General features: G+C 41.5%; 1 protein-coding gene and 1 long non-coding RNA gene across 4 annotated transcripts in view; one reads left to right on the top strand and one right to left on the bottom strand.

The window, feature by feature from the left end:
- Positions 1-9,184, top strand: part of WSCD1 (WSC domain sialate O sulfotransferase 1) — a 73,342-nt gene extending 64,158 nt beyond the window's left edge. For both annotated transcript variants that reach the window (XM_034420795.3, XM_060693190.2), the window contains 3 exons: positions 2,888-3,052; positions 7,034-7,234; positions 8,567-9,184. In XM_034420795.3, coding sequence (XP_034276686.1) covers positions 2,888-3,052; positions 7,034-7,234; positions 8,567-8,919 — 719 coding nt within the window. In that variant the 3' untranslated portion in view covers positions 8,920-9,184. The remainder of the gene's footprint in view (positions 1-2,887; positions 3,053-7,033; positions 7,235-8,566) is intronic.
- Positions 585-24,016, bottom strand: LOC148116986 (uncharacterized). Of its 2 annotated transcripts, none has more exons than XR_015731621.1 (3): positions 23,915-24,016; positions 11,152-11,262; positions 585-845 (listed from the first exon to the last, which is right to left on the bottom strand). It is a non-coding gene; the product is annotated as an uncharacterized LOC148116986 (long non-coding RNA). The 2 variants fall into 2 exon arrangements; XR_015731622.1 differs by lacking the exon at positions 585-845 and adding an exon at positions 8,520-8,810.
- Between the last annotated feature and the right edge of the window lie 3,110 nt (positions 24,017-27,126).

Below are 27,126 nucleotides of genomic sequence, written 5' to 3'. Positions count from 1 at the left end.
ATTATGTTCACCTCCTTATGGTTAGGAATGGTTTGATTCTAAAGGTCCTATCCTCTTTTTAGAGTACAATTTAACATACCACTATAAAAGTATCCAAGGGCCTATATGGTAAGGTAGAGTGAGGCAGAATTCAAATTACTCTGTTGTAGCAGTTACTATGCTGAATGGGACCAGAAGACATGTCAGTTTCAATTCTAACATGTGATAGAGAAAGGTGAAACTGGATGACTTTGGGACAGTCTCTCCCTCTCTTAGCGCAATCATCTTTGTGAAGTTGGGGTGGAATCTGGCATTGAGAAGAGGCGGGAAATGAAACAGTTGACTCCCTTGTGAGAAGGAAGAGGCTGAAGGGAGACCCTCCCTAAAACTTTGCAGTATTTATCTAGTAGTTATGCAGTGTTGTGCTTTAGTCTGGCAAGATTCCTGTCTGTAGGCGAGCAACAATAAATATACTGCTCCGATCAGTTCATTGTGTCATTTTTGGTTCCTTATGCCTAACAATTATGGGCTTAACGTTGATAAACTTCTGGAAGAAAGGCAGTGTCTACATCTAATAAGTAAATAAACTCTCATCCTATACTCTGTTCTGTTCTCCTGTGCTTTTAATGCTGTTTTCAGAAGGTTTACAGGGTTTTTAAACTATTCCCCCCCCCTCCGTGGTTGAGCTGCATTCATTTCATGGTTTCACAACTTCTGAGCATTTCCCCTTGAAACTGTGTCTTATCAATGTTCATCTTCTTTAATGCTGCCTGGAAGCCATTTGCAGTGAAAGATAAACCACAGTCTGTAGGTCTGTGTCCCTGTGTGTCCAAGTTCATCTCTAAAAAGATCTCCAACTGCTTTTGCTAAAAAAAAAAAAAAAGGAAGATTTTCAAATTCCAGTTTCCCCACTGTTATCTCAGCCATCCGCCCCTTTGACCAATAGACCCTGAAACAAAATGATATATTTATTTATGAGATATTATATGCCAGCCATCTTGCTGTCATGTGACTCTGGGTGGCTCAAGTTGAATAAAAATCATGGCAAAAGGAAGGAAGAGAGAGAGAGAGAAAGAGAAAGAAAAGAAAGAAAAAAGGAAAGAAGAAAGGAAGGAAGGAAGGAAGGAAGGAAGGAAGAAGAAAGAAAGAAAAAGAAAGAAAGCGAAAGAAAGAAAGAAAAAAAGAACGAAAGAAAGAAAGAAAGAAAGAAAGAAAGAAAGAAAGAAAGAAAGAAAGAAAGAAAGAAAGAAAGAAAGAAAGCCAATTCCCTTGAAGAAAGATAGGCTAGAAATTTACTATATTTATTTATTTATTATTTATTTATTAGTTGCATTTTTATGCCGCCCAACTCCCGAGGGACTCTGGGCAGCTTTAAATTTAAATAGTAAATAGATATAAATAAATGTCAACATTTTAAAAATAAGCAATACTTCCTATAGAGTCCTACTGGGCTCACACATAATAATTTAACCTGGCTTCATACCACGTAAATGCTCTCTTTACATAGCATGCTACACCCAAAAAACCAAATCACAGCTTAACATATTGGCTTGGTTCATCCAGCATCTCAAGATAGCAATTGGGCTCCACAAACCCAAATGCACAAGCATAGAATAGGTGGCACCTGGCTCAACAGTAGTAACTGCAAGAGAGGGACCTTGGAGTCCTAGTGGGCAACCACTTAAATATGAGCCAGAAGTCTGCCGTAGCTGCCAAAAAAGCCAACACAGTCCTAGGTTGCAATAATAGAGAGATAGAATCAAGATCATGTGAAGTGTTAATGCCATTTTATAATGCCGGACAGTGAGAACAATAAACAAGTGGAAGGGTTTGCTTTCAGAAGTTGTGGGTGCGCCAGTACTGGAGGTTTTTTAAAAAAGAGATTGGATAACCATTTGTCTGAAATGATATAGTTGTTTCCTGCTTGTGTAGAGGGTTGGACTGGATGACCTAAAAAATCTCTTGCAATTCTGTCATTCTGTTATTCTATCTATCTATCTATCTATCTATCTATCTATCTATCTATCTATTTATTTATTTATTTATTTAATTTTTATACCGCCCCCTCTCCCGAAGGACTCGGGGCAGTGAACAGCCAAGATTAAAAAACATACAATATAAACATTAAAATACATTTAAAACAAAATTAAATCCCTAATGGCTTTCCCCAATTTAAAACCCCTTACCCATAAAATTCACCAATAAAACATTTTAATCCAGCCCAGCTTGCCGAAATAGAAACGTTTTCAGAGCCCGGTGAAAGGTTCGGGGGTCCGGGATCAGTCGTATCCCTGGGGGTAGCTCATTCCAGAGGGCTGGTGCCCCCACAGAGAAGGCTCTTCCCTGTGGGGTCGCCAGTCGACATTGCCTGACCGACGGCACCCTGAGGAGACCCTCTCTGTGGGAGCGTATTGGCCGGTGGGAGGTTATCGGTGGCAGAAGGTGGTCTCGTAAATAACCGGGCCCTAAGCCATGGAGCGCTTTGAAGATGAGAACCAGTACCTTGAAGCGCACCCGGAAGACCACCGGAAGCCAATGCAGCTCGCGCAGGAGAGGTGTTACATGGGAGCACCATGTCGCCCCCATATGACATTATCGGAAGTGGGATTCACTTACGTTCTCTACCAGTTCACAAATGCGAGCATGCATGCCATGCACGCTCTCTTCGCTCACTCATGCCACCTCTGTGCATGCACACAGCCTTCTGCGCATGTGCAGTAGTTACACATTATGTCCGGGCAGCGTGGGCAGAGCCTCCGACAGTCACTGCTACCAGTTCATGCGAGCCAAACAGAACTGGCTGAATCCCACCACTGGACAGTATTAGCAAAAAAGCAACTTAATAAGTAATGGGAGGAACAGTTTTGATTTGACTGTGGTCAAATATGTCATCTATGTTTGCTTGCAGATACCCGTTGTATTGACCGGAATTTTCTCCCCACCAAATCAAAAGCCCTTGTTGCTTTGTCAAGCTTCCCAGGAGCGGGAAATACGTGGGTTCGCCATTTGATAGAGCATGCCACAGGGATCTACACAGGGAGCTATTACTTTGATGGAACTCTGTATAATAAAGGTATGTGTTGACTCTTCGCTAGACTGAATTGGATCAAGCTGTGGATTAGAAGCAGGCAATCTTTTGGAAGTCAATGGACAACCTAAACTATGGCGCCATGTGGTGGGTGAAAGTCTGTAGCGATTCTCAGTCATCCAGGTCATGATCGTCCCAAAAGTGCTTTTTCAGGACGCAACTGAACTTCCTTGTTTTTTTTTTTTTTTTGAAGACGTTTCGCTTCTCATCCAAGAAGCTTCTTCAGCTCTGATAGGACAGTGGGGGGATGGAAGGATTTATATTCCTTGCAGACAGCTGGTCATTTACATCCTTTTAGAGCAATGTTTCTCAACTTTGGAAGCTTGAAGATGGGTGGACTTCAATTCCCAGAATCCCCCAGCCAGCGCTGCTGACCTAAAGCATTAGGCAGCTGCCAGTTGGGGGATTCTGGGAATTGAAGTCCACCCATCTTCAAACTTCCAAAGTTGAGAAACACTGTTTTAGAGGGTCGTTGAAGCACTTGGAGGTTTATCTGTATGCTTAGGGTCACATGAGTAGTGTTTCTGGTTCCTGTAATCTGCATTTTTTTTTCTAGAAATCAAAGGGTGTGCATCTCAAATTGTATAGCTAAAAGTCTGTAAAGATTCTCAGTTATCCAGATCATGGTTGTCCCATAGGTGCTTTTTCAGGAGGCAAACTGGACTTTCTTGTTTTTTCTTTCGAAGACGTTTCGCTTCTCATCCAAGAAGTTCCTTCTTCATATATAAATCCTTCCATTCCCCACTTTCCTGTCAGAGCTGTAAAAGCTTCTTGCAGGAGAAGTGAAATGTGTTCAAAGAGAAAACAAGAAAGTCCAATTGCCTCCTGACAAAACACTTTGAGACATGTGGTATGTGGTTTTCCAAAATGGGTGCCACAATGGTTACCCATCTCCAAATGCCTGTTAAGGGGTAAAACCACTCTACATTAACTTCTCTACATTTGCAGCATGGTCTCTATAACCCTTGGTTTACTTTTGGTTTGCAAGCTAGACAATTGCTACTATCTTCTAGATCTTTTGAGAATACAGCTACCAGAATTCCAAGGAAAATAGTTATGATAACTACTGTATGTGCCCAATTACATTAGCTAAGGTGTTCTAAATTCCTATTATCTATCTATTATGGATGCATATGCTTTGAAAATTATTTGAAAGAAATACTTCTGAATGGATCCAAAAGTTTCTATTTGAAACAGTCCCTTCTTTTTAGACTTCTACATAACCCTGGAAAATGTCAAATGCTAAATATTGCTACAGCTAGCTCATAAAAGACATAGCTATTAGGATTTTGACATTAAAATGACTACATCTTTTATCTGAGCCTGGAGTAAGAATGGCTGTATTAATGAATCATATTAAAGACACGGTTGCTTTTATCTGGCCTGTGGTGAGGTGGATGGCAAATAATTAAAAAAAATAATAATAAAATAAAAATAGAACAGGACAGGACAGGACAGGACAACAGAACAGAACAGAACAGAACAGAACAAAGATACGATTGCTTTTATGAGTTGACTAATTAAAGTAGTGAGGTTTCCAGTTTGAAGAGATGTATCCTTGCGCTCTGCTCATTCTGAAAAACCTCTTTCAAACCCTCTTTTGACCAAACCCAAGATTGTGTATTCTAAATGTGATCACCCCTCTCTTTAGTTCCAATTTTGGAGCCTACATTTATTTAATTCCTCATTCACCATCACATGCTTATATTGCTAAATAATGCTCACCAATTATACTATGCAAGCATATAATTAGAATTTCTAAAGATATTTAAATATCAATTCCAGGTGCAATTCAAGGTGTTGGTTATTACCCTTTAAAGCCCTGCATGGCATGGCTCCAGGTTACTTGAGGAACTGTCTTACCCTGATGGGACTGGCTTGCCCTACCCATGCTGGCAGAGGAGGCATACTGCAAATCCCATCAGCCAAAGAATTTTGGCTGGTGGGATCCAGGAAAGGAGCCTTTTCTGCAGGGGTGGGATTCAAAAATTTTAGCAACCGGTTCTCTGCCCAGTTGCTGGATGGGCGTGCCCATGGTGGCCTACTCGACCTCATGCACCATGGTGGGGGGATGTTTTCACCCTCCCTAAGCTCTGGAGGTTTTCCTCGAGCCTCTGGGAGGACGAAAACGGCCTCCCCCAGGCTCCAGAGGCAGGAAATGGGCCTGTTTCCGAACTTCCGGGAGGCTCGTTTTTCGCCCTCCCAGAGCCTCCATGCAGGCGCTGTACTTACCTGGTATCCAAAACAGGCCATGTGGAGACTCCTGGGAGGAGAGGGGCAGGGTGGGCAGGATGGGGCCAGACAGTCCTTGCAACTACCAGTTCGGCGAACCAGATGTAAAATTAGCATCCGGTTTGCCCGAACTGGTCCAAAGTGGCTGAATCTCACCCCTGGATCTCTGCCATAGCTCCTGTCCTTTGGAATATTTTACCCCCTGAGGTGAGATTGGCTCTACTGACCTTCTGTAAGGATCTTAAGACCAGTGGGGGAGTATCACACTGGAGGAGGTTGATTAATTAACAACCAATCTCACCTCCATCCCCCACAAACTGGCTCTCTCCTTCCCGTCACCTCTGACGTGAACTTGGATGAAGCCATTTTGTGCTGCCTCACAGTTGCCATGAAGCCTGAGAGGGGGAAGGGAGAGCGGAAAATAGATAGCGCAGCATATTGTCAAAATAAAAAGTTTTCCTGTGGGAACCAAGGTCATTGTAACAGGTGGCTGGTGAAGGAGGAGAGGAACCAGCCAGCTATATTAATGTGACTGATGACACTGGGAAATGGGGAAGTTTTACTCTTTTAATTAGGTGAAAATCATGGGAACTTTTAGAGTTGGTTTTCACTGGCTGTGCTGATATGATGTATCTAATAAATATGTTCTTTGAGGAATTTACCTACCTTGGAGTTCATCTTTCAATGGGTGCATTACTCGGAATGTTGACATTCCTATTTTGTAACTATGATTTGACTTTGATGATGTTTTCATTTTATTGTATCAGGAATATTTATCTTTGGTGATTTAAATATTTTTATACTGTAGCCCACCTACACGATGGGCAGCAAATAAATTAAATAAAAAATAATTTCAGAATGAAAATTAATTTAAGTCATAAACAATTAAACACACCATTTTTAATAACCAAGCTCTTAATGGCTATTTTTAAATGTCAACAAAGGCTTCACTTTGCTCTGTGAATGGAAACACGGATAACTACAGAAAAGATTTGACCTGGGTTACCACCCGATAACAATTACATCATTTGTTCAGGGTGGGATTCAAAACTTTTAGCAATCGGTTCTCTGCCTGGTTGCTGGGTGGCCGTGGCCATGGTGGGCGTGGCCTACTCGGCCTCCTGCACCATGGCGGAAGGGGCATTCTTGCCCTCCCCAGGCTCCAGAGGCTTTTTGAGCCTCCGGGAGGGTGAAAACGGCCTTCCCTGGGCTCCGGAGGCCCTCCAGAGGCCAGAAACGAGCCCATTTCTGGGCTTCTGGTACTTCCGGTAGGCCTGTTTTTCACCCTCCCCAGGCTCCAGAGGCTTTTCTTGAGCCTTTGGGAGGGCGAAAACGGCCTCCCCCAGGCTCCGGAGGCCCTCCAGAGGCCGGAAACGACCCCGTTTCCAGGCTTCTGGAACTTCTGGGCGGCCCATTTTTTGCTCTCCCAGAGCCTCCGTGCAGACGCTATACTTACCTGGCATTCAAAATGGGCCAGGTGGAAACTCCTGGGAGGGGCGGGGTGGGTGGGGTCAACCAGTCCTTGCAACTACGGTTTGGCGAACCAGATTAAAATTAACGTCTGGTTCGCCTGAACCAGTCCGAACCAGCTGAATCCCATCCCTGCATTTGTAGATGAACTACTTCAGATGATTTCAATAAATGGGGAGGAATTATAGAGAAGAAGGTATTTTCTCACGTAACATATATCAGAGACTCTGGAAATAGTAACCCCAGTCTTTACATCCTGGCCAGGTTTCAAAGGAGAAAAGGACCACTGGAGAAGCAGAAGAACTATTTGTGTCAAAACACATGAGAGTGGCAGAAAGGAAATTGAAATGTTTGATGCGGCCATCTTATTGATACGCAACCCGTACAAATCGTTGGTGGCGGAATTCAACCGGAAATGTGCTGGCCATCTTGGTTATGCCACAGACCAGAACTGGAAAAGTAAAGGTAACTAGGATAGCTAGCTCTCTTGTGATCATTTTGGCCCTGGGAATATTTCTTCCTACCATGGAAGGATTGCGGTCAGTTTGGTATGGCAACAGAGAAGGGTCAATTAGAAGCACAGCCAAATCCACCCATAGCATCTCTCAGCAACTTCCTCAGATGGTTAATTCATTCTGGAATGAAAATATAAAGGATCTCAAAGTGAGTGAGTAGCAGTTCTTTTCTTGCCCACAGATAAATTGGGAGCTGCTATCACTTTTAGCAGTTCAAATCCCTAGTGCCGCATAACGGGGTGAGCTCCCGTTACTTGTCCCAGCTTCTACCAACCTAGCAGTTCGAAAGCACGTAAAAAATGCAAGTAGAAAAATAGGGACCACCTTTGATGGGAAGGTAACAGTGTTCTGTGCACCTTTGGCGTTTAGTCATGCCGGCCACCTGACCACAGAGACGTCTTCAGACAGCGCTGGCTCTTCAGCTTTGAAACGGAGATAAGCACCACCCCCTAGAGTCGGGAACGACTAGCACATATGTGCGAGGGGAACCTTTACCTTTACCTTTATCACTTTTAACATAGATTGGAACTCATTGAATCCTTCCCATAAGTAGTAACCATTTAAGCCAGGGGTGTCAAACTCTATTTCATTGAGAGCCGCATCAGGGTTGTGTTTGACCTCGAGGGAGCGGGGGTGTATGTGGTCATGGTAGGTGTGGCCATCTTGACGTCACTCATGTCGGGGGCGCCTGTGGTGGCCCAAGTGCTTTGCCAGCGAAAACAGGCTCCCGAGCTCCGTTTTCAGCTAGGATGGCCTCCTGCAATCCTCTGCTAGTGAAAACGGAGCTCAGGAGGGCTGTGGCTCCATTTTCACTGGCAGAGGCACCTCAAGCCGGTCCTTTGCTATTTCCAGGGTGGCCCTGTGGGCCAGATCTAAGCACCCCAAGGGCTGGATCCTTGAGTTTGATACCCCTGCTTTAAGCAAACCCTTCCAGACATGTGAGGCCACTGCAGAAAAGGCCCTCTCTCTTATGTTAGCCAGCCGAACAGCTGTATTTCAAATGTTATTTCTACTCTTCTCTGACTCTTTTATGGCTACCTACTGTAGGAGATGAGCAGGCAAAGCTTGGGGCAGAATCAAGTGAGGAATCAGCCTAGAATCGTTACGTTCCCAGAAATGGTCCAAGTCCAGCCCCCCTTTGAATTCTGTTGACTCTTATCTAGTGCCAATTTAGTGCTGACCATTAGTTGACTAAGATTTAAGAAGGTGCAACAGATTTTTTTTCTGCACAGTGCTTCAAAAAGCCGCATAAAGCATCTTTATTGTCTTTCTCACCCCGCAGAATGGCCTGATTTTGTAAACAGCTATGCTTCTTGGTGGGCCTCTCATGTGCTCGATTGGCTTAAATATGGCAAGCATCTCCTCGTGGTTCATTACGAAGATTTAGAAGAAGCCCTTCTTCCCAAGCTGAGGGAGATGGTTGAATTTCTGAACATCACAGTGACTTACGACCGGCTCCTCTGTGTTGAAAACAATCGAGACGGGAATTTCAAGCGGTCGGGAGCCAAGCAGAAAGGGTTTGAACCCTTCACAAAGGAAATGAAAGAAGGGATAGATCAGTTTATTGTGATCGTGGACAAAGCCCTACGTGAGAGGAACTTTACGGGGCTGCCAAAAATGTATTTGCGAAGATGATGCCCTGCAGCCAGCTAGCTGCATTGTTAAAGGAAAGACCGAATAATGAAATTAAAGAAAAGGCTAGGATTTTATAGCATTTAAAAGCAAGATTTGCACAGAGTCTGCTGATGAATGCAAATTCTTAAGACTTGGACAGTCTTCAGGGTACTAAGTGCTATGAAAGGCAAGCAATGAAGGATGGAAATTAGGTTATAAACCGAGGCAAAAGCCATTAGCATCTCTGCCTGTGTGTGTCCTTTTCTCTATAAATGGCTACGAATTTTAACATTTTTGTGCACTGCTAATTCTGGGAAATGTGGCTGGGGGCGGGAAGCAACAGTGTCCTTTCTCTTATCCTTACTGCCTACTAGCAATATTTTCTCAAGAGTATCCGACATTTTTATAGAGGTTTTTGGCAATTCAAATGTGTATTTTTCCCCTGGGGTTTTGGTTTGTTGGTTCTTTTGTTTCAAAACTCATCCTGATAAATATTTTTAGTGAAGCAAGTTAATGGAAAAAAAAACAATAATTGTCTTTGTCTTTTTTTTTCCCGCCATTGCATATGAAACACGAAGATATTGCAGTAGCTTCTTGCTATTTCTTATTTACAGGATAATCCTGTACGTGTGTATTTAGCTGTAAGACTTGACGAGTACAATGGGATTTACTCCCAGGTAAGTGTGTTGGGGATTATAGGTTTAGCAATGAAATTAGTTTGCTGGAAATTATTTTCATAAACATATTTCTTTAATTGGTTTATAACGGGTGTCAAACTCACGGCGTCACGGCGTTGTCATGTGATGTATCGCAACTTTTTACCCCTTCGCTAAACTGGCCGTGGACCGGGGTGAAATCCAGCAGGTTCTGGAGAATCGGTAGCAGAAATTTTGAGCAGTTTGGAGAACCAGCAAATACCACCTCTGGCTGGCCTCAGAGTGGGGTGGGAATGGGTATTTTGCAGTAGCCTTCCCCTGGAGTGGGGTGGGAATGGAGATTTTGCAGTATCCTTCCCCTGCCATGTCCACCAAGCCACACCACGCCCACCAAGCCATGCCCACAGAACCGGTAGTAAAAAATTAGGATTTCACCACTGCCGTAGACGTGGTCAGTGTGTGACGCATTCAGCCCATGGGCCTGGAGTTTGACAGCCCTGTTTTATAATAACAATAGTTCCAGAAACATTGCAAACACAATGGCTTTCTGCCCCTTAAATGATTAAATAAGAGTGCATTCATTTTAAGAGACATGGATCGTGACGCTGAATAAGGTATATATAAGGACTTTTGAATACTTATCCTGAACTCGCTAATCCATAAATTTGTGGCTCAGGGGTGGTATTCACTTACATTCACTACCAGTTCACAAATGTGAGCGTGTACACGCAGGACCTTCTGCATATGCACAAAGCATCAAGAATATGATGTAATGACATCCGGGTGGGTGGGCGGAGCCTCCCGCTGCCTCTGCTACCGGTTCGCTCGAACAGGATAGAACTGGCTGAATACCACCATTGTTGTGGCTCTTACGGAAAGCCATCCGGGCAGTTAACCATTCTTGCCATTCAATAAAGAAGACCGTATTTCACCATCTAAACTTTATTCAGTGCTCCAAGATCCGGTACAATGTAAAAAAAAAAAAAAAAGCAATAGTATATGATTACAACATGAGTAACAACTAGCAGCTGTTGTGACCCAGGCCCGAGTAGGTAGTAATCGACGTAAACAGTTCCAGAACAAACAGACTTTATTAGAACAGCTGAGAATTAACTCATTCTCAGCATAGTTCAAACTAAATTAAAACAAACTCTTCATAACACAAATTCTTCGGTCTAATCACCAACCTTGGTATAATTAGGCAAACTGCCAAAAGCTTCTCTTGGCAAAGTTCAGAAGCAGAAGACGCCAACAAGAGATAAGTGCAGCAAGACTATCAACGTTGTTTTCTGACAAAGAGCCCAAGAGCCATTACTGGTCTTTTAAGCCTTATAGGAGGGGCCAATCATCTCTTGGCCCTACTCCCGAGTTGTCCTCTTTGCTTTAGCTGCTCTTGCCTTCTGGCAGCTCTTCTCATACATGCACTAGGAACAGGGGAGGCAGAGAATAAATGGGGGTGGGGCCAGTCAGAGGTGGCATTTACTGGTTCTCCGAACTACTCAAAATTTCCGCTACTGGTTCTCCAGAACTGGTCAGAACCTGCTGAAATCCACCTCTGCCTAAAACTGAATAAAGGTGTGTAAGGATATTTACTCACCTGCAATACCCCCAGATGGGTTGAGATGGCAGCTGAAAAACTGTGAGTGGCTTTTCTGAATGGAAGATGGAGGCTGGAATGGTCTCGCTTCCCTTCTCTTTCTCATCAATGCTTGTAACAGAAAATGATGAACAGGAAAAGGGAAGTAAGTAATAATACCTAAACACTTCCTTATGAAAAAAAACATGTTTCTACTTTGGCCAGTAAGGGCAGGGTTGCCAAACTTACCTATAACCTAGCTAAACAGAAAGAAATTAACCTTATCCTGCCAGAGCAGCAAAAACTTTGTGGAGAGAACAATACCCAAGAGGTCAAGCTAAAGACTAGGCCCAATTCTATTCCGAGATCAATCAAGGATATCTAAATACTGACAATTGCTTAGGCTCTAAGTTCTATATTGAAAAATAACAGAGAAATGAAATGCAGAAGATGCAAACATTAAGAAGTACGTAATTGACAATGGCCGTTTGCAAAACAGAACATACAAAATCCTTGCCGTAGACCACACAAACCATAGTATCAAGGTATCAGAAGGAGAAGTAATTCAACAAATTTAACAAAAATTAGGAAGAATATATTTTCAATGTTTAAGAGGTAGTTCAAACATCAACCAAAAGACAATGCTTATGAAAATCAATAATCCAAAATATAGTGGAATTTTCAACTCGGATCTTGTAGTTTTCCCGTGTTGTCACCACAAAGGTTTAGGGAATCTTTGATTACAAAGCCATCATTAAGACGCATGGACTTCAATTCCCAGAATTCCCCAGCCAGCGTAAACAACTTATTAGGTCTAGGAAAGATGGTTTCAATATTTTTGAACAAGGTGCTTTGCAACATGATTCTTCCTGTGAAAATGTAACACAATTTGTCACAAATTTTTTTGCATCACCATCTAGCCTGTTCTAGCAGCTCAAAGACTTCTGCTTTTGAAAAGTACATTAAAAGAGATATATCCTGCAACTGTTAAAACTGCTGAAGGGATATGGATCCAAACAGATGCTTTGCACTGGTCTTGGAAACAGGGGTATGGATTGAGATGCTTATTTTGATGTGCTTGAGATGCTGTTTTATGAAGCAGTTTCAAGAGATGCCATATCTGGATTGCAAAAAACAAAATACCCGAGTGACTGTCCCAAAGGTGCTTTTTCAAGAGGCAGTTGAACTTTCTTGGGTTTTGACCTGTGAATTTTCTAGATAAAATATGCAGACAGAGGGAGCAGCTATGCCTGTTCTGGAAATGAAAGGGAAAAATAGGTGTTCAATTATCTGTAACGGGTCTCCAAACTTAGTGACTTTGAGACTTGTAGACTTCAACTTCAGGGGTGGGTTCTAAATTTTTTTACTACCGGTTCTGTGGGCGTGGCTTATTTTGTGGGCGTGGTTTGATGGTCATGTGACAATTCTTTAGGATTTAGCAGAGGTACTGGTCTACCAGGCTTTTAACTGCTTGCAGAGCTGTATCGATCTACCCATTTATTTTTGCAGGCACTGGTCTACCCATTTATTTTTGCAGGCACCGGTCTGCTCATTTGTTTTAACACTGATCAGCTGTAGGGCTCTCATAGAGAGGGACTCCTCCGGGTGCCGTCAGCCAAACAATGTCGACTGGCGGCCCCTAGGGGGAGAGCCTTCTCTGTGGGGGCATCTACCATCTGGAATGAGCTCCCCCCGGAGATACGGAGGAACCCGGATCTGCGCTCCTTCCGCCGTGCTGTGAAGACCTTTTTATTCCATCAGGCGGGCTTGGCCTAATTTTCTTCCCTTTTTAAATATGTAAATTTTAATCTGTTTTTAAATTATTGGGGTGTTTTAATCAGTCTGGGCCAAAATGATTTAATTTGATTTTATCTGGTTTTTAATTTTTTTGTATTTATGTATTTTATTGTTGGCTGTTCACCGCCCTGAGTCCTTCGGGAGTAGGGCGGTATACAAATCAAATAAACCTAAACCTAAACCTAAACCTAGGGCAGCCCTTTGAAACCCGTGGAAAGAGTTTAAACAGTTTTTTTCCCTCTAGCCATCAGCTGGGACTCAGAAGGCAGCAATAGATTGGGGGTGGGGCCAAATAAAAGGTAAGAATAATGTGGGGGGGCAGGGGGGCGGGGGACGGGGGGGCAGAACCGGTTTGGTGACATCATATCGTCACCGCTACCGGCTCGGCGAACCTGGGCCGAACCGGGAGGAACCCACCACTGTTCAACTCCCAGAATTCCCCAGCCAGGCAAGAAGTAATAGATGGAAACTTATCAAGGAGAGATCAATCTAGAAATAAGGAGAAATTTCCTGACAGTGAGAACAATTAATCAGTGGAATGGCTTATTTCCAGAAGTTGTGGGTGCTCCATCACTGGAGGCTTTTAAGAGGAGCCTGGACAGCCATTTGTCTGGAATGGTATAGGATCTCTTACTTGAGCAGGGGGTTAGACTAGAAGACCTCCAAGGTCCCTTCCTCCCTATTATTCTACATTCTATGATCTAGATAAATAAAATATTTAGGGTAGATGTTGGAGACAGAGCCTTTGCTAACAGCTTATTCAGCTTTTGAATTTATTAATATTTTCAGCCAGTTTCTAACTCAAACAATCCTTTTATGAAGGTCACAGGCCTACAGAAATTTCCCAGCACTGAGGTCCCAAAGTTAAAAGCATGAATCTCAATATAACCAATTATCCAGCAGACACTGGCAAATAAAATAATCAGCCAGCTTAGTGACCCGGGACAAAACTTAGCCCTCTGCATGCTTTTTCATGCAGAAGACTGAAATTTAGCAATTGCTTCAGTAATCCTCGTCTTTGTTTTCCACAAAAAGGAACATTAGAAACCATCGCAAGCCATCCGTCAGGGCATTTTGCCGTGTCAGAGGCTAGAAATCTTACCCGCTTTTCTATTAAAAAGGAAAAAAAAGAAACACAAAAGAGGAAAGAGCTGACTTAATTATTCCGCTAGCCCTATCTTTTTATTCATCTTTGCTGTGTTAATCAATTCCTTTAGAGATAGTGCTGTCAAATCACGAACTGGGCTGCCTGTCCAACACATCTCCAGTAACAACAGCGCTCAAAAGACTCAAATCCGTGCCCCAATCAATTCTCATTCAATGCGATGGGAAAGAATTGGCTTTAGAAATACTTTCAAAGGGAGAAGAAGAGGATTCCAGAGAAATTGGGGGTGGGGGGTGGCATGTGGTGCCATTGAAGCTAACTTAGGGACCACAGCCAAGAAACTCAGTGTCTTTCCAGCTTTTGTTGCAAATCGCCTCTCCCTATTTTTCGACATTTCCCCTCATTCGCACAGAACAATCTTTTTTTTAAAAAAAAAATATTTATACATTTTTCTTTTAACATACATAAATGCTTAATGAACAATGTGCTGGGTCAATTTAGTTATACATAGTAACAGTAATAATAATATTATTTACTTGTACAGAGTGGTATACTTCCAACTTCTAATTTCTACCTCTATTATCTTTATTAGCTCCAACACTGGAAATTTTTAAGAAGATGTTGGAAACCATTTGTCTGAAGTGGTGTAAGGTTTCCTGCCTGGGCAGGGGGTTGGACTAGAAGACCTCTAAGGCCCCTTCCAACTTTGTTATTCTATTCTATTCTATTCCGTTCTACTCACAGAAAAATCTTAATGGGAGGGGAGCACTCCTTTCCAGGTTCCCCTGAGATCTGGCTAGTCCGCCCCCGTCCCCCACCTAAGTCTTGTTCAGTCCAGCAAATGTCACGACCGCAGTTGTAAAATCCTTCGAAAAATTGCGAATCACCTCCCTGTTACAGAAATGCTCATTAAAATAGATGCTTTTTACTATATGATTGATTTGTTCAACGGGAAGACAAAGAAAGGCAATAAAGATTTATTGGCTGAATTATCTTCCTCCTTTTTCTAATGCTAAGGAGAATGTTCAATTTTTTTTAAAAAAAACATTGACTTCTTTCACATTTATTTCAATGAGCTCTGTTTTTTATGCCTCTTTTTAATCCCAACCCAGGTTAAAATCAGTTTTTAAACTTGGAGTGATTTTTTTTTCGTGAAGGATAAAGGTGGAGGAGAAAACATATCCATCTCTCTCTCTCCTAATCTAATCTAATCTAATCTAATCTAATCTAATCTAATCTAATCTAATCTAATCTAATCTAATTTATTATCTGTCTAAGGGTATGTGATGGCAGAGTGGCTAAAGATGCTGAGCTTGTCAGGTGGAAAACTGACAGCTAAAGTTTGAGACCTGCAATGGGGTGAGCTTTTGTTACTTGCCCCAGCTCCTGCCCACCTAGCGGCTCGAAAGCATGCAAGTAGATTAATAGGTACCACTTCTGTGGGAAGGTATAGCAGCATTCCATACGCCTTTGGCATATAGCCATGCTGGCCACATGACCACAGAAAATGTCTTCAGACAACGCTAGCTATCTCGGCCAAGAAACAGAAATGAGCACCATGCCCTACAGTTGGACACGACTGGACAGAACCTTTACCTGTGTCTGTCTGTCTGTCTGTCTATCATCTATCATCTCTACTTATCATGTGTCTGTCTGTCTGCCTATCCGTCCATCCATCCATTATCTATTATCTATCAAGCTATCTAGCTATCTATTTATCTAATTTATTATCTGTCTGTCTGTCTGTCTGTCTATCTCTATCTCTATCTCTATCTCTATCTCTATCTCTATCTCTATCTCTATCTCTTATCTATCTATATCTATCTATCATATCTATCTGTCTGTCTATCTATCAAGCTAGTTTCTAGTTTTCTAGTTTCTACTAGGGTCTGAGAAATAACTCTGGGAAATGTATCCTCTGAATGTACATATTATTCATTGTATTTAACAGTAATGAATAAAAGATCTCTTTATGTTTCTTTCTACTATCTATCTATCTATCTATCTATCTATCTATCTATCTATCTATCTATCTATCTATCTCTCTATCATCTATCTATCTATCATCATCATCTATCTATTTATTATGGTTGCCCATCTCAAATTCATGATACTGAATGGCTACCCATATACAAAAACACTGTAAAACACATGACTATAAAAACCATAGAAACATAAACAGCAGCCAAGCTTAAAACAAAAACTGCATAATCATTGTAAAAGTCAAAGCAGAAACACCTTCCATATATCCCATACCCAAGTGCACGGGTTTGGTACCTAGTACAGTAGAGAAAGAGATACTTCTTTCAATAAGGAAAAACACGAGGCAGATGTCCGTGTAAAGTAAAACTTGTCATTTGTGAAAAAGCTCCTGTTTCTCTCCACCCCCCCCTCTCGTATCCCTGGATTGCTTGAGAATTTCTTCTGGCAGTGTTCTGAATTTATGTTATGCCTTTCAGGCAGAATTTATTTGTTAAATTTATTTGCTGCCCATCTCGCTCTTACAACAAATAATAGGGCTTACAGCAAGAAACGGGGGGAAAAATTGATAAAAAATGTAAAGATAACAATAGCAAAGGAATAAGACAATAAAAATAAACAATGGGAGTACAACAATATGAAATTAGAAAGATGAGGGGGGGGGAAGGAAGCCCAGAAGGGAGGTGGGGTCAGTTAATTAATCCACCAGAATATGCCACTGTTTATTTCTGTTGCATGTCTCTCCATATAAAATTTACTACTTTATTTAATAAGCTATCGGATCATTATCCCAAATTAGGATACCACATAATACAAAACAATTTAAAATAATACAGCACAGCTCGTCCTCAGCTTATTATCACAATTGGGACCAGAATTTCCATTGCTAAGCAAGTGGTCGTTAAGAGAGTCCTAGGCGATTTGACATTTTTGCCATGGTTGTTAAGGGAATCACTGCAGTTGCTAAGTGAGTCACATGGTCGTTAAATCAATCTGGCTTCCCCAGTTGACTTTGTTTATCGGAAGCTGGCTGTGAAAGTCCAAATGGCAGCCCCAGCAGGCTGCAACTGTTGTAAATACAACTCAGTTCCCAAGCATCCTAATTTTGATCATACAACTATGGAGGTGCTGTGACAGTCATAAATGGAAGGATTGATTGTAAGTCAATTTTCTCAGTCCCATTATAAGTTTGAACACACCCAAATCAGCATAGAATAACTCCGTGGTGAAATCCATTTTTTTTTACTACTGGTTCTGTGGGTGTAGTTTGGTGGGCATCGTGTGGCTTGGTGGGCATGGCAGGGGAAGGATACTGCAAAATCTCCATTCCCACCCCACTCCAGGGGAAGGATACTGCAAAATCTCCATTCCCACCCCACTCTGGGGCCAGCCAGAGGTAGTATTTGCCAGTTCTCCAAACTACTCAAAATTTCCGCTACTGGTTCTCCAGAACCTTTTTTTTAATTATTTATATGCCCCCCTTCTCCGGAGACTCAGGGCAGCTTACAGTGCGTTAAGCAATAGCCTTCATACTTTTGTATATTTTTATACAAAGTCAGCTTATTGCCCCCACAAACTGGGTCCTCAATTTACCTACCTTAGAAAGGATGGAAGGCTGAGTCAACCTTGAGCCTGGCAAGATTCGAACTTACTTTAATTGCAGACAGCTGGTGTTAAATTACAGTGCCTTGTCTGCAGAGCTATCCAGGCTCCTGTCAGAATCTGCTGGATTTCACCCCTGGATTAATTCCAAAGTTAACGCCAGACCAACAATCAAGCAAACAATACCCCAATCAACTGCCAAAGAAGCCAACAGCAAAGCCCAATGAAAGAATCTCTAAGAACACCCCCACCAACACTGACAGGGCAAACCAGCAGAATATAAACTGACAGCAAACTGCACTCCTTACTAGCACTGATGATGTTCCCTCGTTTGGGTAATTTGGGTAGTTTGGGACATTTCATTACCCAAATGAAATGTCTGCAAGAAAACCAAGCAAGCTCAGAGAGCACCAAAGACTCCTGCTGAGTTTGAATGGTCTCTAAATGAATGACAGTAAGTCGAGAACTATAAGACAAATGGTTATCCAACATCTTAAAAACTTCCAGTGTTAGAGCATTCACAACTTCTGGAGGCAAGTTGTCCCACTGATTATTTGTTCTAACTGTCAGGAAATTTCTCCTTAGTTCTAAGTTACTTCTTTCCTTGATTAGTTTCCACCCATTGCTTCTTGTCCTGCCCTCAGGTGCTTTGGAGAATAGTTTGACTCCCTCTTCTTTGTGGCAGCCCCTGAGATATCGGAACGCCGCTATCATGTCTCCCCTGGTCCTTCTTTTCATTAAACTAGACATACCCAGTTCCTGCACTCTTTCTAGAGTCTCCACGTCTTTTTTTACATCGTGGCAACCAAAACTCAATGGAGTATTCCAAGTGTGGCCTTACCAAGGCATTATAAAGTGGTATTAACACTTATCTTATAACCCATGCAGCTCACAAAACAAAAATTATTATGTGGGCATAATTTGGCATGCCCATTACTTTTTGTTTTTCTCCAAAAGTGTTCTAAAATCTCTTCTGGCATTCCTTCCACTGGAGCACCTCAGAAACTCGAGGATCCCAGATCGATTCACAGCAAAAGGCTACAAATAGGAGTAACCCTCCCCAAGGCCCTTCTCACTTACCCATTCCAAGCCCCCCCCCCCCCCGGAGATTTACCTTATAATGGATTTAGATATAAAACAGCTGGCATTCTAAAAACCTCAATGAAAAGCAATTGATGACTCTTTCATTATAAAAGTGCTGGGAGTCCTATTTGTTAAAACACGACTTAGCTTTTAAGGAACATGCCCCCGAATTATTTAGCATTTCCCTCAAATGTTCACTTATTATGCAATTCCACTGCAACTCCCATCAATCTGCCGTTTTAACCAAAACACCCTTAAAAAGGGGCACATTTTAAAATGCGACTAAATACACGATGTGTGTAAGGCTATGCACACACAGACCTCTCTCCTTTAAATCAAACTTGAATTTTAGTGACTTGAGGACATGTCTGGATAGCTTTGCCAAAAATGTAAGAGCATTTTTGCTGCTGTCTTTTTCTGTGATTTGTTTTTTATGATTATTATTTTCCAGTCTAATGCCTTGTACGTCTCAGCCCAGACCCGCTGAGACTCTCTCAATGTGTTTGCTTGTGTAATTTTCAAGTATTTTTTAAAATTAATGTCGGCATACATTGAACACAAAAAAATATATTGGGATGTTTAAAAAAAAAACACCAAAAGAATTTATGGCTGATTAAGCTTACAGGTAGTCCTTGACTTATGACCACAATGATGCCCAAAATTTCTGATGTTAAGTGAGGCATTTGTTAAGTGAGTTTTGCCCTGTTTTACGGCCTTTCTTGCTACAGTTGTTAAGTGAATGACTGCAATTGTTAAATGTATCTGGCTTCCCCATTGACTTTGCTTGTCAGAAGGTCTCAAAACATGATCATATGATCCTGGGACACTGCAACCTTTCATAAATATGAACCAGCTGCCAAGTTTTCAAATTTTGATTATGTGATCATGGGGATGCTGCAGTGGTCATAGCAGGGGTGGGTTCTAAAATTTTTTATTACCGGTTCTGTGGGCGTGGCTTATTTTGTGGGCGTGGTTTGATGGTCATGTGACAATTCTTTAGGATTTAGCAGAGGTACTGGTCTACCAGGCTTTTAACTGCTTGCAGAGCTGTACCGGTCTACCCATTTGTTTTTGGAGGCACTGGTCTACTCATTTGTTTTTGGAGGCATCGATCTACTCATTTGTTTTTGGAGGCACCAGTCTACTCATTTGTTTTTGGAGGCATCGGTGTACTCATTTGTTTTTGGAGGCACCGGTCTACCACCACACTGCCTTTTACCACTGATCAGCTGTAGTTTGGCCCTTTGCAGTCCCGTGGCAAGAGTTTAAACAGTTTTTTTCCCTTCTAGCTGATCAGCTGGGGCTCGGGAGGCAGCGAATAGATTGGAGGCGGGGCCAAATAAAAGGTAAGAATAACGTGGTGGTGGGCAGCTCCCGAACAAAGAGAACCGGTTCGGTGACGTCATATCGTCACCGCTACCGGCTTGGGGGAACCGGGCCGAACCGGAAGGTACCCACCACTGAGTCATAGGTATGAAACAACAGTCGTAAGTCACTTTTTTCAGTGCCATTGTAACTTTGAAAAGCAATAGCAATAGCACTTAGACTTATATACCAAATCACAATACTTTACAGCCCTCTCTAAGCAGTTTACAGAGTCAGTATCTTGCCCCCAACAATCTGGGTCCTCATTTTACCCACTTTGGAAGGATGGAAGGCTGAGTCAACCTTGAGCCTGGTGTGATTCGATCTGCCAAATTGCAGGCAGCTGGCAGTCAGCAGAAATAGCCTGCAGTACTGCACTCTAACCACTGCACCACCGTTACAATGGTCACAAAATGAACGAAACTAAGTTGAGGATTACCTTTATTTGACCAAATCCATTTTTAGGAAATTATTTAAACACTGAAATAGTTATGACCTAACAGTGAGGACAATTAACCACTGGAACAGCTTGCTTTCAGAAGTCATGGGTGGACCACCACTGGAAGTTTTTAAGAATTGACAGTCACTTACTTATCTGAAATGGTATAGGTTCTCCTTATTGAACATAAGGCTGGACTAGAAGATCTCCAAGATCCCTTCCAGCTCTGTTTTTTTTTTAAATAGTTAATTTGTACATTTTCATTTAACATATACAAGTGCTTTGTGAATAGTGTATTGTCTGGGTAGATTGCTTACATAATAATGTTTTCCCAGCTCCTAATTTCTACCTCTATTATCCAACCATTTATAAAACAAATCCCATATTTGAAAGTCCTTCCAGTTCTATTTTGTTCTAATCTTCTATTTACCACCTCAGCTGGAATTTCCATTGCTACGCAGGGCAGTTGTTAAATGAATTGCACCCGATTTCACAACCGTCTTGCCATAGTTGTTAAGTGACTCACTGCAGTTATTAAATGAATCACATGGTTGCTAAGCAAATCCAGCTTTCCCCGTCAACTTTGCTTGCCGGAAGCAAGCTAGGAAATTTGCAAATGGCGACCACACGACCCTGGGATGCTACAATCACTGTAAATACATGTCAGTCATCAAGTACCAAAATTTGGATCATGTGATTGTGGGGAATATTAGCAATGTCATAATGCAAAGGCTAGTTGTAAGTCACTGTTTTTTCAGTGTCCTTGTAACTTCTAACAGTCACTAAAGGTATTACTATAAGTCAAGGACTATCTTTGTTACAGATGGCCCTCATAAGTGCAATGAATGGATGTAAGTCATTTTTTTTCCAGTGCTTTGAAGGATCACTAAATGAATGGTTGTAAGTTGAAAACTCATCTGATACTATCTGTGCAGTAGACCAAGAGCCCAAGGAAGAGCAACCTGCATTCTCAGGGCTAGAATCTGACTCTGTAAACCGCTTAGAGAGGGCTGTTTCAAGCACTGTAAAGCAGTATATAAGTCTAAGTGCTATTGCTATTGCTAGAATCCGTTCTAATTTTAAAAGCCATTTGCAAGGCATCTGTTCAAATGGTGTGACCCTTCTCTGAGCCCGCTATGATGCAACAGAAGAATGGAGGAAAGAATGTGTTAAATTCTTTGGGTTTTTTTTTTTGATTTTTCTACTTTTCCTAATTTGCAGATGGTGGTGTGAGACAGTTTCCCCACTTTCATTGTTCTCCGGGGACCTGCAGACTCTCTGGCTTCTCGCGTTATCCCTAAACTCCAATGAGGGCATTACACCAGAATTCTCACGATAATTTTTCAGATTAATGAAAATAGGCTAAAGGCACAATGAATGTTTGGGACGTCCTATTTCCTCAGGCAGGAGAAACCAAGGGGCCCTGATCTGTTGGTTTTCAGAAAACTATTAAACCAATGAGTATTAAACTAGCCATGAACCAATAGCCAAAGCAAGTAACATTTTCTTTCTTTCTTTCTTTCTTTCTTTCTTTCTTTCTTTCTTTCTTTCTTTCTTTCTTTCTTTCTTTCTTTCTTTCTCTTTCTTTCTTTCTTTCTTTTTTCTTTCTCTCTCTCTCTTTCCTTCCTTCCTTCCTTCCTTCCTTCCTTCCTTCTTTCCTTTCTTCCTTTCCTTCCTTCCTTCCTTCCTTCCTTCCTTCCTTCTTTCCTTCCTTCCTTCCTTCCTTCCTTCCTTCCTTCCTTCTTTCCTTCCTTCCTTCCTTCCTTCCTTCCTTCCTTCCTTCCTTCCTTCCTTCCTTCCTTCCTTCCTTCCTTCCCAAAGCAAATCTGACCATTATCTAATTTCTCAGGCATAGTCACAATCAACACAGCCGTTGAAACTGGGGAAATATTATCATCCTAATAATATAGTCAAATATTTATGAAATAGTTAATAATTAATAAATTTCATTAATAAATTTCATTAAGATCTACACATTTGCAATGGAATTTTTCCTCTTTTTTCTTCTCTTAAAGGGGAGTTCGATAGATAGATAGATGATAGATAGTTAGATAGTTAGATAGTTAGATAGATAGATAGATAGATAGATAGATAGATAGATAGATAGATAGATAGATAGATACTGGAGATAGATAGATAGATACTGGAGATAGATAGATAGATACAGTGGTGGGATTCAGCCAGTTCGCATCTATTTGGGAGAACCGGTTGTTAACTTTCTAAGCAGTTCAGAGAATTGGTTGTTGGAAGAAAACTTATTTTGTTTTTTTCCACTTTACAGGGCTAATCCCGTAAGGAAGGCAGGAAGGAAACATTCTGGTGTTGTTTCTAGCCTAATCTTTATTACCCTGCTTACAGAAACTGCCTCTCTGGTTAACCCTTATTACATTACAACGTGAGTGACGTTGAGTTGGGCACGCCCACATGGTCACATGACCACCGAGCCACGCCTACCCAGCTGGTCACTAGGGCAGAGAACCAGTTGTTAAATTATTTGAATCCCACCACTGGAAAGAAAGAAAGAAAGAAAGAAAGAAAGAAAGAAAGAAAGAAAGAAAGAAAGAAAGAAAGAAAGAAAGAAAGAAAGAAAGAAAGAAAGAAAGAAAGATACATACATTCAAACACAGTGCGCACACAAACACACACTAACTTCTATATATTGCAACTAACTGCACATATCTACCAACACGAGAGATAAAAACATATATCCCAAATACACACAACTTACAGTACTATGTAATTTGTGCATGTAAAGATGTGCTATGTAACGCAAGACTAATAAAATAAAGAAGATTTGAAAAGATACCCTCCTGACAGATTGATCTTGGTAAAACAAGGTCAAAAGTAAATGATAAGCAATGCATTTAAGGACTTGGAAGGACCTGGGTAGATAAATGTTCTAAGTGAAAGAAGCAGTAACTCAGTTTTCTATATTTGAACATCTCATTATATTCCATGCCAGTGAAAGACATATTAGTTTCTTGGGAGGTGACACTGAGTGGGCCCTCCTATTTTGTGGAGGTTAATGTGCCTAGAATTGCTCTGCTTTAAGAGTGAATATTAGATCTCCATAGGAATTGGTTTAATGGGAAATTAATAAAGCAGGGCCAAATCATCATGAAGATTAAAGAGGAAGACTTGCCCTATGAGAAGGAGAAGGTCTGGAGTTCAAATTTCTTCCTTAGAATGGAGAACTTATTCTCACATCCTGGAACATATGCTAAATTGGTCACAGAATCGCTCTGTGAAGGAGATGGGCGGTCTCCAAATTTGAGAAATAAAAATGAATAAATGAATGAATGAACGAATGAGTGAATACTGTTGAATGGATTGCTTCTTCTTCCAGATCTCCTCCTCCTCCTCCTCCTCCTCCTCCTTTCCTGCTATTGGGAAAGTTAAGAAATTCAGCATACCTTGATTTTTAGCAGGGATAGTTAATGTGTAGTGGGCTTCAGTAGGCAAGAACCAGACCAGCATAGCTGCAACAGCATTTATTGACTCAAAAATGGAACGGAGGAACTGGAGGCAAATGACCGTTATTTATACTCTAGACCCACAGGGCCTTAACCAATCATAGAACTAGAAAAAGCCCACCCAAATATAAATGTTCTAAATTTCCCTCCAAAACAGTTGGGGTCATCTAAAGCTTACGTTCACTTTAGCACAGTTAACAGTTGTTGTTGTTGTTAGTTATGAAGTCATGTCCGACCCATCGCGACCCCATGGACAACGTTCCTCCAGGCCTTCTTGTCCTCTACCATCCTCTGGAGTCCATTTAAGGTCACGCCGACTGCTTCAGTGACTCCATTCAGCCACCTCATTCTCTGTCTTCTTTTGCCATCAATCTTTCCCAGCATTAGGCTCTTCTCCAGGGAGTTCTTCCTTCTCATTAGGTGGCCAAAGTATTTGAGTTTCATCTTCAGGATCTGGCCTTCTAAAGAACAGTCAGGGTTGATCTCCTCTAGGATTGACTGGTTTGATTGCCTTGCAGTCCAAGGGACTTGCAGGAGTCTTCTCTAGCACCAGAGTTCAAAGGCCTCAATTCTTTGGCACTCAGCCTTTCTTATGGTCCAACTTTCACAGCCATATATTGCAACTGGGAACAGTTAACAGTTAGAGTCATCTAAAGGTTAGTTTCACTTTAACACAACTATATACATTCAATACATAACAATAGTTTTGGTGAACGTCTAGATAGGCAAAACTCAATGGTCTTCTGAAATTCTCAAACAAATTTGTAGGTATAGGAATCGGGTGGCTGATTGTCTCTAAATCACTTCAACAAAACAGAAAGTTTTCTATAATTTTCTAAGGACAGGAGTCCCCCTCACAACATTTGAAAGCCCCAACTCTAATATTAAAAAAGTCCTTCACAAAGTTTTATTATATGGTAACTGCAATAAGATTATTAGATGCACCAAGATGGAAAGATTCAGAAAAAAACTACGGTTGTTGAAGATGACAGAATTTGCAGAAATGAAGAATTTGACTTGTCTGACTAAGTACTAATATTCAAATACATTTCAACAACAAGTACATTTATTAGTCACTGGAGACCCTTTTTGGACTTTTTGCTGAAAATGGGGGGGGGGGAAACCTGGTGATTTATGGACCCAAGGAATTAGAAAAGACAAAATATGGGAAGACGGGAACCATGATGTAACCTTAAGGAAGAGGACTGATGATCAGTTTATTTGTAACTGCTGAAAAGAAGATTGGAAGCTGCTTCCTTATTCTTTTCTTTTCTTTTCTTTTCTTTTCTTTTCTTTTCTTTTCTTTTCTTTTCTTTTCTTTTCTTTTCTTTTCTTTTCTTTTCTTTATTTATTCACCATTTTTCTCATTTTTCTTTTTCTTAAATTTATATCATTTTTACTTCTGTATAAAATTCTTCAATAAAAATAATGTTAAAAAACGTACTTCACAAGGGATGGATTAGCCCTGTGGCAAGGCTGGACTCTGGTCCTTTCTAAGTATTTGCAAAATTGGAAAAAAGAGGGAGGGAGGGAGGGAGAGAGAGAGGAAAAGGAAGGAAGAAGAGAAGGAAGAGAAGGAAAAGAAGGGAGGGAGGGGAGGGGAGAAGGCAGGAGGAGAAGGGAGGAGAGGAAAGGGTGGGAAGAGGAGAAGAGGAAATGGAGGAAGGAAGGAAGGAAGGAAATGATAGGGAAGGAGAAAAAGAAAGAAGAAAGAAAAGATGGATGATTGAGAGGAGAAAAAATATCCTGTAACACTGTACCATTTCTCAACATTGGGAAGCTGGTTTTGTATTTTTTTTGTTTTTCTTCTATTCCATTTCCTTTCTGTTACATGGATTCAGTCTAGAATCGCACACCACCTGATTTTTAACTTTATTAGCATTTTTAATGTTTAGAACTTTGTTGCCCTCTGGAAAAATGTTCCAGTGCCATCATAGTAGTGGGTTGAAGAGGCAGGAAATGTTTCCTTTTTTATTCTTTTGAAGATTTAAGGCAAGGAACTTGGCTTTTTTATTATTCAGTACAGAGAATAGTCATCTTACGTCCTATTTCTTGCATATATTATTATTATCTCTTTTATTCATTAAACATAAAACTCAGTCAACTGAACATTTAAAAATGTGTCACAAATATGATTGACTGGTGCTAATGGTTGATTCGGGTTGCTGCCAGCATCCTAGGTATCAACCAAGTATCTTCTTAAAATATATGATGTTCTGAGTAGTGCAGTTTTTTGCAGTTCTGCTGGTGTTAGTGCAGGAAGCTGCAATTTGTTGATGTGTTTTGTAAAATTCTTGGACATGGTACCAAGTGCCCTGATGACAATGGGTATCACTGTGACATGTTTCATCCATAGCCGTGTAGTTTCGATGGCCAGGTCGATGGCGATATTTTGTGATTTTTTTTCCCAGTTATTTTTCTTCATCTCTGGTGTCTCCTGGTACAGCGATATCAATAAACTGTACACTTCGGCCCTCGACAACTGTGATGTCTGGCGTGTTATGTTCTGAATGACGATCCGTCTGTATTTGAAAGTCCCAAAAGATCTTCATTGTCTTATTTTCAGCAACTTTTCCACTTTATGTTCCCATGACTTTTTGGATACAGATAGTTTTTACATAATGACCAGTGGATTAATTGAGCAACTCAATCATGTCTATCTTTGTAATCAGTTTGCGTGATTTTGTTGCACTCACATATATTAAGTGGTGGGATTCTGCCGGTTCTAGGTGGTTCGGCTGAACCGTTTGTTAAATTGCTGGCTTGCCCCGCCCCTTGCCCCGCCTCTCCCCACCACTATTTATTGGCCTCAGCCCTCTGCAGCACACGAACTGTTTGTTAAATTGCTGGCTCTCCCGCCCCTCCCCACCACTATTTATTGCCAATAAGTAGTGGTGGGCGGGGCGGGGCGAGGGGTGGACGAGCCAGCAATTTAACAAACAGTTCGGTGTTTTTTTGTAATTTATTGGCCTCACAGCACAGCGAACTGTTTGTTAAATTGCTGGCTCGTCCGCCCCCCGCCCCACCCTGTCCCGCCCCGCCCCACCCACCACTATTTATTGGCCTCGCTTGCAGTGCTGCACAGCTTGCCTGCAGTTATTCCTTGGCTCCTTGACCACATGGCCCAGCCTGCTTTCCTAACTTTGCCCATG

The sequence above is a fragment of the Pantherophis guttatus genome, chromosome 1 (assembly GCF_059756535.1).
Source record: "Pantherophis guttatus breed Tessera chromosome 1, ASM5975653v1, whole genome shotgun sequence".
Lineage (NCBI taxonomy): Eukaryota > Metazoa > Chordata > Lepidosauria > Squamata > Colubridae > Pantherophis > Pantherophis guttatus.
Note: the sequence above shows the minus strand (reverse complement) of the source record. Positions and strands in the feature narration are given on the sequence as shown.